The sequence below is a fragment of the Gymnoscopelus microlampas genome, assembly GCF_963454915.1.
Source record: "Gymnoscopelus microlampas genome assembly, chromosome: 10".
Taxonomy (NCBI): Eukaryota; Metazoa; Chordata; class Actinopteri; order Myctophiformes; family Myctophidae; genus Gymnoscopelus; species Gymnoscopelus microlampas.
Window position 1 is genome coordinate 18618563 of NC_139947.1, and position 15616 is coordinate 18634178.

General features: G+C 41.7%; 1 protein-coding gene across 1 annotated transcript; it reads right to left on the reverse strand.

Moving 5' to 3' along the window:
- Positions 1-7258: 7258 nt before the first annotated feature.
- LOC311054115 (eukaryotic translation initiation factor 3 subunit I-like) lies at positions 7259-8254 on the reverse strand (the record flags this gene model as incomplete). Its single annotated transcript, XM_084069995.1, has 1 exon — positions 7259-8254. The coding sequence occupies one exon, from the start codon at positions 8252-8254 to the stop codon at positions 7259-7261; it is 996 nt and encodes a 331-aa protein (XP_083926121.1).
- Positions 8255-15616: the final 7362 nt, after the last annotated feature.

The following is a 15616-nucleotide window of genomic DNA, read 5'->3' on the forward strand; positions in this document are numbered from 1 at the left end:
TGGCTACAGACTTGGCACAGGAGGGTATTACTGTACACACTATGCTAAACTTAGATCATTGGAGCCATGCTGTGGGGGTCCAGCAAGGTGTGGTTTCACACAATATCATGTGGTACTACCCTTTGATTGATACGCACTCCTTAGCAGCGGTGGAAAGTAGCCAAGTACATTTACTCAAGTAGCCTACTGTACTTAATAAGTAAGATGTATTGTTTTTAGGTATCTTTTACTTTTTTCTATGCTTATTTAAATGTCACTACATCTCAGAGGCAAAATATTGTTCTTTTTACTCCACTGCAGTTATTTGACAGCTTTAGTTGCTGGTTAGTGATACTTTGCAGATTTAATACAAAACACACATTAAGTGATGAATGATGATGTATTGTGACGTATTTATGATGTATTATTATTATAGGTTAAGCTACCCAGCAGCACATGAAGTAATCAGCCCACCTTTGCTAGCTGCAACATTAAAGTGAGGAAAACATTAATGCGTTACTAATTGCAATCCAATAACATGAATGTGAAATGGACCATTCTGCAACGCTTTTACATTTGGTACTGTAAGTATACATGTACAGCATTTTGATGTCAATACTTTCGTACTTTTACTAATTAAAATATTGATTACTACCTGACTTTTACTTCTTCCACCACTGCTTTTATTCAAACCCAGTAACACTCAATGCTTTTCAGGTTGTGTTTACAACGTTCCTGGTCAAAATAATGATGTTGGTGAGAGGAGGGTTTGTGGTTGAGGGCAGGCCGACCTGCAGGAGAAGAGATTTCCACCAGTTGCCAACACACCACCATTCACCGGACAGTAAACAGTGTATGAAGTGTATTCAAGTGGTAGATGATGGCGGTAAACAAAACAATAACTCTGGACCCCCCGCTGATGTATCATTTCCTTTGCATTATTTGTTTACATACAAACGTGAACTAATATGACCTGTAATTCTGAGAGTTACAGATGGATACATTTACACTGAAGTGACTTTGTGGTTCACTGGTTTTATTGGATGCTGTTCAGGTGATGTGATGTCTATTGTACTGTCAAAAGGTGCTGCCACAGCCAGGCCTGCAGCAAACTGCTGAATGCAAAGTTGCTGCCAATGACCATGAGATTAATATTCACGAAAGCAACAGAGCAGGGAGACTAAAATCTAAAATCCCATCAGGCTTGACCTGCTGTTTTAAAAGCTGTACACAAACATTCTTATGTGCAGTAGTTTATATATGCCGGATTATACTATTGTCCTGTAGGTGAAAAGAATTGAACATTTGTACTGAGTTGTAAACACATTAACATCAAACAAATATAACTCCAATATGTTTATGATGATGCTTATTTCCTCCCAAGTTTCAACAGAAGGCTTTGTTCAAAGGCTCCTTTAAGTTGTTATTTCTTAAGTTTAGTAGACTGTGATGTAACATCATGTTAGACACACACACACACACACACACACACACACACACACACACACACACACACACACACACACACACACACACACACACACACACACACACACACACACACACACACACACATATTAAAAACAACACTGTAAAATTGCATTTCTCCTACTTACATGGTCCAACACCCGAATGTAGCTCATATGTCATAGAACTCCATTGTTGTTCAACAAGCTGTTAAAAAATAAGTCACAGAGCTATACGGTTCCTTGCATGATTCTTTGTGATGAACATGGGCATCATACTTCTGGAATACCATAACTTCATTTAGTGACACAGGGAGCAGAGTAAAGTACAGTATGCGAGAGAAGAGGAGCGAGGAGACACATATTTTCTTGATGGTTTACTGGGTTGTTCTATCCCATAATGCATCTTTGAGTTCTGGGGGGCACTATACAAATACAATTATTTAAGTGATTGAAAACCCTTTGGCCACAATGAGATGAAAACCAGCACAACACTTAAAGAGGAATACCACTCATTTTCAACATTGAACTATGTCTTTAATACACCTTAGAGTTAGAGCTGTTGTGTGGAAATAAGAAAAAAGTCCCCCCCTTCTATGTTGCCTAGAAGTGGAGAATTGATTGTTGAGGTCATGTGATCAGTGACATACGTACGGTGTACTTTTGGCTCCGCCCTCTAGGCTGCTGCATTGCATTCACTAGAATGGGGAATCTCACTTCCAGCTGAAACAGTGCGACTTGAATATAAAGTTAAGACTTATTAGAGCATTTTCAGCTAATTGATCTTGATTATCTACAAGTACTGTGAAATGTGATATATAACCATAACGCCATTATAAACTACTACAAGTCGCACTGTTTCAGGTGCGTCGTCTCAGCCTCGTCTCAGGCTCATAGGCTGGTCAGAACCAGGGCAGGCAGGCTCATGTAACACAGGCACAGAATGGGTTATTAACGGCCTACAGAACTCAGGACAGGCAGGTTTAACAGCCACAAACTCAAGTCTTAATGACTGAGGAGGTGACTTGGAAACAACAAGAACAGAACTGCTTTGTAAAAACTCCTAGAGCCCTTCACGGACAATGTCAAGGTGAGGGACAAAATGACTCACCTATGGCCTCTTTGCAGAGTGGGAATCTCTTCTTGGAGTTTGACATGCTGGTTAGGGGGAGAGGCCATGGAGGCGGGCCACCACATGGTCAAAATTGGCTACCTTCCTCTAGAATAGTTTTCGCTCTGCTGGGTTCATTTTGGCCAGATCATTCTGTCACGGTACCGGGAAACTGGTGAACCCAAATGCAGAGACTAAACACAGAGTCAGGTTAAAAGGGTTTTTATTCAAACCAAGGTGGAAGTAGGGGTTGGTAGCGGAAGTGAGCAGGCAGGCAGGGCAGAGGCCTGGCAGTAGGCAGGCAGGCAGGGCAGAGGCCTGGCAGTAGGCAGGCAGGCAGGCAGGCAGGCAGTGGTGGAACAGGTGAGCTGGGTTCTGAAGCAGAGGAGAAGAGTTTGAGTTGCAGGTAACACAACACTAGGAATACTAGGTAACACAACTTGAAATACAGACTAGTAACTTCACTAGCAAATACAACTGGCAAGAGTCATGCTACTACCACGGGAGGTTGTGCAATGGTCTGGCGGTGAGTGGAGTGAAGACCAGGGTTCAAATACTGTGAGGGTTGATGAGTTGATGGCCGGCAGGTGCGTCAACTGCGGGAGACGAGGTGACTATAGGGCATAGAAGTGGCGGCCATTTTCTGGTTCCACTTCAAAATAGTCAATGCATTTTTCCCATTGACATTTCAAAAAATATTTATATCAATTAATTTAAGCCTAGAATCACCCATCCAGGGTCCTGGTGAATCATGACCATAAAACATTTATTTCTGTGATTTTTTAAAATCTTATATTTAATTATATGATATACTATATTTAATAAATACCCTTTGTTTTGCCGTTTTCAAAAAAGTTTTTTTTTTTTCACAGAATCAAACGTTTTATGGTCATGATTCACCAGGACCCTGGATGGCTTGATTCTAGGCTTAAAATAATTGATATAAATATTTTTGGAAATGTCAATGGGAAAAATGCATTGACTATTTTGAAGTGGAACCAGAAAATGGCCGCCACTGATATGCCCTATAGGAAGGCGTGCTAAAGCTGGAAGTTGGGAGGCAAGCCGACGCCCACACAGAGCCACAGTAAGCCCAGTCGCACACTCAGAGCCACAGACTGTGACACTGCTAGTATTGTATTATGTTATTAATCTCATTTACTTGGTGAATGATTATACACTGGAAAACTACTCTGAGCAGATTAGACATGACGATTTACAGGAAAGAGAAATACAGAAGTTACTATGATTCATGATTTATTTATAAAACCCACAGACAGACTTAACAAAGATCAACCTGAGGTTCATATTTTGGGCATGTCATTATAGGCAAAACAATTAGTGAAAATAGCAGATCTACAAGCTGACAACGCATTGTGGCGCAACGTGCGACGCTTATAGTTTTGTCCATATGACGAAGTGTAAAATAGGATGGGGGATTATGGGGAAAAAAAGTAATATTACAAGATTTCTGCCTGACAGTGAAGATGTACTTCCTCTCTTTGATGTGGGAGGGTAGGTGAAGGGCCCGGGGTTGCAAAGGATATGAATCATCTGCAGGTGCAGCTAAGTTTCATTTCTTGACTCAAAGTTTCATTTCTTGACGTTGCACTTTGCATCGATGAGATGGCATTGAGGCTGCCCATTAAAAAAAAAATGTGATAACAGATTACGATTAGATTATGGCAGTTGTCCTTGACAGAGAGCGATCTGACTGCAAATAAACTGTTCTGCGGCTACCATAGTTATTTTATTAGGATCTGTGTCATCAAGTTTAATGTAAAACAGTTGGGCAGGTAATTATTTTACATAGAATAACAGGCCTATACAAAACTGACCTAATTAATTTCTTGATTTCTTGCTCGTTTGGCAAGAAACTATCATTCTGGAAAGTTTTGTAAAAGGCGACTGGGCGGTTATGCTTGTAAATAGATGGGTGCACTGCACTCACTGAAACACACATCTCCGCCAAGGGTGGGTGAATTTTTTATTTACTGCATATGGGCAAGTATACGGCAATAGTCTATGCACCCAACAGTCATAATGCACTGCATTTTTATTGTCTCCGCCAGGCCGAAAGGCATGGCGAGAGAGTATGTTTTGCCCCCTGTCCGTCCGTCCGTGTGTCCGCGTGTCCGTCCGTCCGTCATTCTGTCTGTGGACAGCTAATCTCCGGCACCGTTGGCTTGCTCGCAGTGAAACTGTGCACACACACTCCCTGGATGCCACAGCAGAACCTCTGCCCCAAATTGTTCATATGGGCCTTTTTAAGCGCCACCAGGAGGCCGATTTGTGCAAAACATATTTTTTGACAGTACTCCTACAGATTTTGTCCAAAAATCCCGCAAATCGGTACACAGTATCTCTATAGTCATTAAACGAAACTGGTCTTTCAGATTTTTCATATTCCATTCTGATTGCTAAAAATGGCTTCCAAAGTTTGTAGGAGTGCTCCGTTTTGAACAAAATGCCACAAATCATAAACACAGCATGCAATTCCCTTGAAATTTTGCACGCATATTTCCACTATGCCAAGGAAGAAATGCCACTTGAAATTTTTCAAATCAGCCTCATGGTGGCGCTATAACAGGCCGATTCGTGTTTTTACCTATAACTGCACCGATCTGTGTAAAACTTTGTAAGCGCACTCCCTAAAGGTCAAGGAAAAACCTTTGTCCTGCATTTTTCACATCTGCCTTTTATAGCGCCACCAGGAGGCCGACTTATATAAAACACATTTTTTTATATTACTCCTTCCGATTTTATCCAAGTTTCACGCAAATCGGTACACATGATCTCTATAGTCATGTGATCAAGACGGATGTGTTTGATTTTTCATATTCCATCCTGATTGACTAAGATTGACATCTAAAGTTCGCAGTAGTGGCTTGTTTTGAACAAAATTCCGCAAATCATGAACGCAGCGTCCGATTGCGGTCAAACTGCACGCACATTCACACTATGTTGAGGAGCAAATGTCAACCTTTTCACATTGGCCTATTATAGCGCCACCAGGAGGCCACACTTTTTCTAGTTTATAAATGTTTTCTTACATTTTTATCCCACGATTTTGTAACCCATTTTTTTCACCCAGTGCCAATTGCCTAAGCTGTAAGGTGCAACTCTCCCTCTGCCAGCCTGGGAGAACCCCGAACTGAGCTCATGCTCCCTTCAATGCATGAGTGTGCAGGCCGCTACTTATCACCTGACAGGGGGGAGTTTCCCCGGTATGACGTAGCGTGTGGAAGGAACAAGTTATTCCAACCAGTTCCAGTTCCCCTCCATCAGGCGCCCGGGCTGACCAGGGGGACGCAGTATAGAGACCAGGATTAATGCATGTTTTAATGAGGATACCTGCCCTAGGGGACACGGGGAGAACATGCAAAGTCCACACAGAAAGGCCCTTTCGCCATCGCCAACCTCACCTAGGGTATTGGCACTGATGACGTGGAGGAGAGAACACGCCCCCAGCGGGAATCAAACCTTTATCTAGAGAGGGATAGGGAAAGTAGGCTGACAGGAAATGGGGAGAGATGCAAAGGTCGCCGGGAATGGGAGTCGAACCCGCGAGACGCTGTCAGGCTGGCATTGCAGCCTAGGGTGCCTGGACCGTCACGTATGGCCCAGGCCACAGACATCATTTCAGATCTTCTATGATGTCAGGCCAAGCAGGAAGCCTCCTATGAACGCACTGGCGACTGTTGCGTTTTCCTTCACAAACAAAATGGACTTGTCAGCAAATGAGTTTAGCTCAGGGTATGCATTATTGACATCCTTCTCCATTTTCTTTGTGTTTATTTGGATATAACCACTATTGTTGGCTATGTGTAACAGCAGAATGCCTCCTCCTACAGCTGAAGCCACAACTCTGCCAACCTTCCGAAAAAGATATCCTGCGCACCATCCACTGCTTACTCCAACAGCTATCTGTTTTGCCACATTGTATTTCTTCGCCATGGGTCCAGGGTTACTCTCAAAGTTGAACCATTGCTGTTTGGCATATTTCTTTAATTCTACCATGTTGGAGTGAGTAGGTAGTCACCAAGAACGTAGCCAAAAATGTCCACCCTTATGATCCAGGAATGATTGAGACTACCAGTGAAATATTGGTTGCAAGTGGTCTGTCTTCCTCTAGTGAGTCCTCTTGTAGTATTGGTTACAAGGGCTGCCCTCAGTTCTCTAGTGATTCCTTTGGAAGTCAATTGCAGGCCAGTCAAAGCTCAATTCTGTTGTTGCAGTATGTGCGGTCCGGTTTTAAGCTGAGCTTGCTTTTACGCATTACGCGTTGTCAGCAGCTATACCATGACATCAGCACCAACTTGTGAGAGTTTGGGGATCACCATATATGGCCAAAATGTGACACTCTTCATACGGACGCATGCCTAGTATTCCATATATGGGCATATCTGTTACTGGATACCTCCAATGGGACTAGATTGATGGCAGATGAAGCTGTCTCACTGGGATGGCAGATTAAGCTATGGAGAGATTTTTAAAGATATTTTTAGAGCTTTTCTGCCTTTATTTATAGGTACTGCATAGTGGAGATGGACAGGAAACAGGGAGAGAGAGATCGGGACAGGCATGCAGTAAAGATCATCGGAATTGGGACTCGAACCCGCAACGCACTGTCAGGCCACATTGGAGCCTAGGTGCCTGGACCGCTAGGCCAGCGGTCCGGGCCTATGGAGAGGTTTCTATGTCATGCCTCGACCTTAATGGCAAAGTACTGTGGGTCAAAGTAGTGAGTCCTTACATAACCTTCCTCTCCTCCACTGCTGTAACTCTTGCCATCAGGGTGGAATGCTACACAGTTGATTGGACCAATATGACCTTTGACCCTACCGAATTCCTCCTCAGTTGGCGCATGGAAGAACCTAGCCTCAAACTTGCCAATTCTTGTGGAGGTAGTGGTCACGTCCATGGCCTCTTGTCCACCACCCAGCACTACATGCTCCATGGTGGGGGAGATAGCTGCAGAGTTGACAGGCCTCTCTGTCTTGAAAGTCCTGATGCACTCCAGAGATGTGGAGTCAGACAGCTTGGCGGTGTTGTCCTTGGATGCACTGATGACCATGGTGAGGTCCACAGATGACTGCATGCCATTGATCTGTTTGGTGTGTTGTGCCTTTGCCGTTTTCAGGATCTGTCCAGATTTGGCACTGAACTGGTTGAGATCTCCGTTCTCGTGTCCAGTGATGACAAACTCTGACAGAGGTGGTCCCCACACAGCACTGGTGATCTTCGTGAGTCCCGCGAGATCACCAGTGCATACCGACAGGTAGGGTTTGTTGTCCTCGACCTGCTGTCGGTCTCTGAGGTCTAAGAAGTTGAGGTAACACGGGTAACCCATCTGTTTGTCTGTGGAGAACATGATGATGTTGCCGCTGAAATCGAAACCGCAGGTCCTGACCGCCGAGCTGGTCTTGAGCAGGGCCAGCTGTTTTCCGGTCTCACAGTCCCACAATCGACAGCTGTTGTCAGCCGACCCCGTCAACACATTTGTAGTGTCCCAGTTACAGTCAACACACCACACAGCACCATTGTGTCCATTGTAGGTGCCGAGTCGCTCTCCGTTGACAGAGTACCACACATTGATTACTGTGTCTTTGGCAACAGAGAAGAGCAGATCGCCTTCTCTGTTGTATTTGATTTGAGTGATGGGCCTCTCGTGGCCCTGGAGCAGAATGGGTTTCATTGCTGTGACCTGAGTGGGCTTCTACTGAAAAACTTGTAGTTGCTATTTATCCTGAAAGTGTTAAAGACAAGAAGCTTGCGGTCTGGTTTGAAGCTTTAAGCACATATGGTCGAAGACATCAGTATTATGATGTCATAGTGACATCAACCAATCAACTTGAGATAGTTTGGGGATCTCCGTATATGGGCATAAAGGGACAAAGACATGCACAAACACACGCCATGCAGATATTCCTGGATTAATCGAACTATGTTAATTTGATTAATCACGTACTGTATTTCACGTAAACTGTGTGAGTGTTTATTGCAAAGTACCGGAAGATGTGCGGAGCCTGACCTGAAGTCGGTCAGATAGGCAGCTATCCAGAACGTCCGATTCGAATGACATGCCCATATATAAGCATAAATGGCGTTGGAACAACAGATGTTCAGGAGGCGGAGAAACACAACTTTACTCCGCCCACACACCAATCTACCTGGCGCTATTTATACCCTGTCAGAACTACCCAGAAACCCCTTATTCGCTTTCGTACATCCGTACTCAAGCTCATAACGTTTTCAGCATCCCTCCACCACCCCTTTCACCTCCACAGGTTGTGCTTTCCACCACTCCTCTCTTTTCTCCTTCTACGACCCTCCCTGTCTCTCTCTCTCCCTCCTTCTCTCTCTCGCTCTCTCCCACTTCTCAGGTTCCTGCTGGGGGTTTCAGTCCACGTGTGCCGTGCTGACTACGCCATCGGCCGCCCGCGTTGTGCCATGCTGACTACGCCATCGGCCGTCCGTGTGTGCCGTGCTGACTACGCTAACGACCTCCTCCCCAAAGCCTCCAGGGTCGGCGACCCTCCCCGGGAACCCTCTTCCCCTCCCTCTATTACATTATATTCATTCAATAAAACTTTAAACTTTCCATAAAGGTGTGTTTCTTCGTGTAGTGAATATAAGCTCTGGCGCTTGATCCAACTTGATCAGGTACCAAGCGCCACAGCTGTGGGGGAAAAAGCCTCTTTTATGTTGTCGGGGACAGCATGATCTAATATGAGAGTGACGACACTAGCGTTGACTCCCATTGTAAGAATGGAATGCGGAAAAGCTTGTTCTAGCTCAATGGTATAGTTCCAATGTTTGGAACTATAGCCCATAGCGGCCCTCTTTGTGGCGAAATCAAAGCGTGTCATAACTCTCTCTCTGTGTGGGTCTGGTCGGGGACAGTTCCGACCTCACATTGTGATTGGTTAAGAGGCATTGTCAATGTTTCCAACATTAGATATTGGCTATTAGTACATTACCCACCATTATTGTTGGCCAACCGGCAGCATGCACAAGAAATTTGACACTGATTGGCATAATGGTTTGTGAGATTAAAAGTCCACCACGGGTCCCCGTGCGTGCTAATCCAGTCCAGTGATGTTCCGGAAGAGGGAAGAGAGTTGGGACGGCAGTTCCCTCATTGTGCCCAAGTTTAGCGTTTGACGATACATTGAGGTTAGACAACACACTCCATATTTGGGCGTAGCTGCATTGGGAACTCCTTATATGGTTATATGGCTGAGTCATGGTGACATGAGCGTGCACTGTGGTCCGTCCATCCGCCTGTCCTCCCTGGGGTATTAACTTACAACGCAAGGTGTACTTTTGGCTCAAAAGTACACCTTATTTAGTTAATTTTTTGATAATAAATCAGTCAAAATAACAATTAAATAACCTAACCCTAAACCTAACCCTAATCCTATAACCGAAATAAAGTAACCAAAAAGAAACACAATCCGCGCATTTTTTTGCACGTGTGCACGGATTTCGGACGCGCGCTCGACCCCCAGCCTTCCCAATTGTCATGCTCACCCGCCGCATGAGTATGTCACTGATCACATGACCTCAATCAATTATCCAGTTCTAGGCAACATTGAAGGGGGGGGACTTTTTTCTTATTTCCACACAACAGCTCTAAGGTGTATTAAAGACATAGTTCAATGTTGAAAATGAGTGGTATTCCCCTTTAAGCCAATTTCAATATAGGATTTCACATAAACCTGACCTGCACTGCACACATATTTGATAACTGAACCTTGTATTTATTTATTTATTAAATTAATTATATGAACATATTTATTTTTTTCCCTCCATAGTATCAGCTCTGTGTTAATATTTTCTGGAACATACATAGGCCTAGGTCAATAAATAAATCATAGTATTATAGTATATAGTATAGTATTGAGCCCTGAGGGACTCCGGATAAGGTTACCCATATATGGGGTTTAAGTGGTTAAGTTTCATAATTCTTGCACCTTGCGATGAAACGAAACTAAACCAAGGGGGCGTGACCTGCCTGTTGAGAGGACCAGCCACACATTATGATGTTTATAAGTCAACAGGACAGGAGGGAAATCTAACGGTTCGTTTTCCTTGTTACTGACACTGATAATAACACATAGGCTACTGATTATTAAGGTGAGTGGTTTTGTTTATTATGTTAAGGCATTCACTAAACTAATAACCAGCATTAGTTAATTTAAGAAGTGAGAGAGCAATGAAAAACGTCAAGGCTAGAAAGTAACATAGAGTGAAATGAGAGGATTACTGTAATATATGGCTATCTGGTCCATATAGGGTTAGAATTAGGAGTCTGTTACAAGTATAAGTTCGGTATTCAAAATTTACTTGAGTGAGTACAAAAGTATTGGCATCAAAAATATACTATATATATAAGTACCAAAAGTAAAATTACTCATTATTATGCAGAAGGTCCCATTTCACAAGTTTTCAAATGTATAAAAACCAGGCTTTGAAAATAGCAGATCTAAATTAAGTGACATGTTGTGAGCTTGTAGATCGGCTATTTTCAAATTGCCAAAGTATATATAGGTCTGAAGTGGTTTTGGCAAAATCTGCTGTAACTAGCAATGTTTTCAAATAATTGTAGTGGAGGGAAAAGTACAATATTTGCCTCTGAGATGTAGTGGGGTAGAAGTAAAATAGTTGAAAATTGGAAGTAGCCTACTCCAATAAAGTAAAAAATACCTCAAAATTGTACTTAAGTACAGTACTTGAGTAAATGTACTTATTAACTTTCAACCACTGTGGACCAGAGCTAGGCTATACGTCCAATTAACTGCGGCTGTTGAAGGGGAAAGTGTTGTTTGTTCTCTTCCACAGCCCAGATTTTCCCCCAGAGGGCCTGTAGACTTAAGGCACTGATGTTGTCAATGACAACAATCCACGTTTTTTTGGTATTAATTATCCCTATCTATCTGTGAGGAGGTCACGGGCTTGATAACGTTTTGGTTAGAACTGTGGGTGAAATGTTGGAATGTTGCTGCTAATTACTGGTTTAATTACCTTTAGGCTACCGTTTTTTTTGTTTTGTGTTTTAGGATAGGTGGGCACTAGGGACAGCTGGGCACCTCGATGTAAAATTGGCCATTTTGTCCCAAATGTAAAATGATTAAATATTTAAAAAATAGTCTTAAAGTAATGTAAAGCATACATGATGTGAACACGCATGGTACATCATTATCAGACTTAATGTTATCCTTCAACTTCATGTTTATGCCCCAAAATGACTGGATATACGTTTTGTACTGTATTGCAGAAATATTAGATATTAATTGTCGAATGTTTAAGGATGTTTTAATCATGTATACTTTACTTTACTTAAAAACATTAATTTTTTTAACAACATTTTTGGAATTTTACATTGAGGTCCCCATGTCCCTAAGTGCCCACCTATCCTGTTACCTTTTTTCACCTTATTTGAATTTACAGCATTTAAAATGATCTGTCACCCTGCCTTTAAGAACTAGCTCTTGTGTCAGAACCTTGAATAAAACTATTACAGTTAATAAAGATGTGTTTGGTAATACAGATTGAACTGCATGTGTGTGTAATAAAATGTTAGGCCTGCATGTGCAGATAGAAATGCTTATATAATATTTTTTGAATATCCTACTTAAATCTCTCACAGAGGACATTTGGTTAATTAGAAATTGAAAAAGAACATCTGGACAACACAGACATACTCCTTTTTGAATAGATAAGATAAGAACAAGAGCTCTTTCATAGAACAGGAGCTCATTGCTTGTTCAAGGTCTCTTAGATATGGAGAGAAACATTGTGCATTGTTTAATGCAAAGGAAACACAGGGTGTTTTAAACAAATATTTTCATCGTCAAGTCTAAAGAGGAAAGTTGACAATGACCACAGGGCATTCAAATAAGAATGGATATAGAACTATGCATTCATAATATACCCAGTTTCATCAATGCAAATCTGTTTTGTTTTATCCGTCCACATTTTTGATTGCACTATGAGGGGTTCAGTGCCACAGTACACCCTGCTACCTGATGTATGGTTGTCTGTGTCTGTCATTCACACTCAGCATGGCTAAAAGTATAATAAGCATTATTTTTATTGTAATAGATTCTCTATTGGTTCTCAAAGTGGGGTCTGGGGACCCCAAGGGGTCCTGGCTTGGGGGGTACTACCAGGGGGTCCCCAGCAAAATGAGTTAATATAGCGCCACAATCTTTCTTTTCTCCTTTAAATTTAGAGTTGCCAATTCTTTTTTACCCCCTTTTTCTCCCCAATTTAGTCATTGTGTCAGTTGATTCCTCCCCACACACATTTCTGTGTTGTCACTGCTGTCGTATCCTACTGACTCACCTGCCAGTGAGGAGCCCCCACCGAGCCTTTATCCTACTCCTCCCGCCCAACACTCCCCGCTTACAGGTGTCGTCCCAGACTCCCAGCCCGTCCAGATATTATTGCCATGGCGGGCCAGTTGCCTACCACGGTTAACCTTCCCCTTTCATCAGCTCCTCCTTATTCAATCCTCTCATTTCCTGTTGGCTCAAACACAATATGGGCCCCTTTTAACAACAGCCTTCATCGCACTGACCATGAAAGGCTATACTTGCTTTAGGCATTTGTCAATTTGTCAATGATTTATTGCATTGTCATTTATTGAATTGATTGATTTAATTGATTCTTATGCTTCAATTTATTGCATTTCATATTCACATTTATCACATTTCAGCTTGTGATTTGTAGAAGTAGAATTGTTCAGTAACTTTAGTTATTATCGCACAGTTCCTGTGTGTTTCTTGATGTATCACTCTGACAACCCTGACCTTCGGACAGTATGAGGTGTTACAGGTAGAGCAAGTGACATTTTTTTTGTTTTGTTAAAAAGGTTAAAGCACTATATTCTGATAGTAATCATTGCTATTTGCTACAGAGCGTTTGTTCGGTCACAGGGGTCTCTCCGGCTCTTTAGTAAAGAGAGAATATAGTACATTTTCAGGTAGGCAACATTTTAGCCAATCAGGAGAGAGCACTGAAAATGCATTTTCTGTTTAATAAAGAGCTGGAGAGACATGGGAGACTCCTTTTACTGAGACAAAGATAAGGCTTGCAACTCACTTTGATGCTCCAGGTTTTATTTCAAACAAACAGCTGATACGACGTTTCGACCCTTTCGGTCTTTTTAAAGTATAAACAAGAAAGCAGGAAATGACCTATTTTTATACAGGAATGAATGATTTTAGTTACCAGCCCCACCTGGTGATCAGGGGCGGTACCAAGACTTAATAAACATTTTGTCATAAGACAACTTATCAAAAGACAACATTTCATCTTTTACATTTTACAAAATATTATTCTTGATTTTTTACAACAGTTTTTTAGAGAAAAGACTTTAGTAAAGATACAAGTTTTAAAAACAGTAGACTCAATTAATTTGATTCAACAGACAGGTAATAAAGTCTATGCTTACTATCTGCTGACAAATATTTTCCAAAAAATATTCCTCCAGAACATACATTTCAGAGCATGCATTTCTCAAGAAATACTCCTTAAAAACTATATCTCTTTTGACCCGGTCCAGATCCTAGTCATTGTGTACCCCAGGTTACAAGCAAAAAACAACAAAAGGAAAAGAAAACTTAAAGTTTTACAACCAACATATACACAACTCCCTTCCTTGGCTTGTTTACAAATATGGCCTAATGTCAAAGTCCTCATTGAGTCCTGTTGGTGCCATAGTTTTAACATAATGGATCCAACATACTTCCCAGTAGGAGATTGTCTATATCTCCCCCTCGTCTCGGAAGATGCACTTTCTCTATTCCTAGGTATCTTAGAGATGAAACATTGTGGTGTGCCTTTTTAAAATGTAAAGCTACTGGGCTCTTTTCGTCCCCATTACGTATTGTACTCCTGTGTTCAGCAATCCGTGTTCTTAATGCACGTGTTGTCTTACCCACATACGCTTTCCCACGTGGACATCTAAGTAGATAGATTACATTATTCGTTGTACATTAGGGATGTCCGATTTTATCGGCCTCCCGATATTATCGGCCGATATTAGCATAAAAATTGATATCGGCAAAATATCGGTATCGGTTTTTGAAAAAAAAAAAAAAAAATTTTTTTTTTTTTTTTTTTTTTGCTTTATAAATAAGTTACAGGAGTTCTTACTGTATATGGTGTGTGTGATATGAAATTTGAGCTTACCCTAATCACAATAATCCCCGCATATATCGGTATCGGTTGATATCGGTATCGGTAATTAAGAGTTGGACAATATCGGTATATCGGTTATCGGTAAAAAAGCCAATATCGGACAACCCTATTGTACATGTTATTTTGCCTCTTATTTTTATCTCTTGCCCCGTTGACGGGTGATAGAAAACGTTGCATTTTTCTGTAAAATGACATTGGGCACACAAACCACAACGTCGATTACCATCTGGTAAGTCATCTAGGAAAGTGTGTTTTTTTTTAGGAGGTAGATCTGATTTCACCACAATGTCTCTGATCCTTTTACTGGACATACACTATAGCAATGAGTACTATCAGAATATAGAGCTATTTAACACTTATTTTAACCAAAATAAAACACTTACCCTACCTTTAATTAATAACATAAAAATTATTAATACCGCCATAACCTGTTCATATTACAGCATTTTACACGGATAATGAAGGGGCTGTGCTGATTGGATATCCTCATCGTTAATCAAATTAATCACGGTCCATGTATCGCCTCATGAAACCACGTCGTCACATCGTTCATCTACTTACACCATTTTCTTTGCACCAGTGTAATTTAGATTTGTTTATTTGGGTTTTCATGTTTAGATGTTGAGTTTCATTGTCCTCTCTTTCCCACACAGCAAACGCCGATGTGACCATCCTACGTTTCAAAGACATCCACCCTGAGAGGCATGGAGGAGGAGAGACCTGAACATGCAAGATGTAAGAGCAAGTATATATCCCTTTTCAGGCCTTATCAGCAGGTGTTTTAGGGTCTGGTCTCAGCTCTCAAACTCAAGCTAGTAACACAGACTAATGCTAAGAAATATAATAT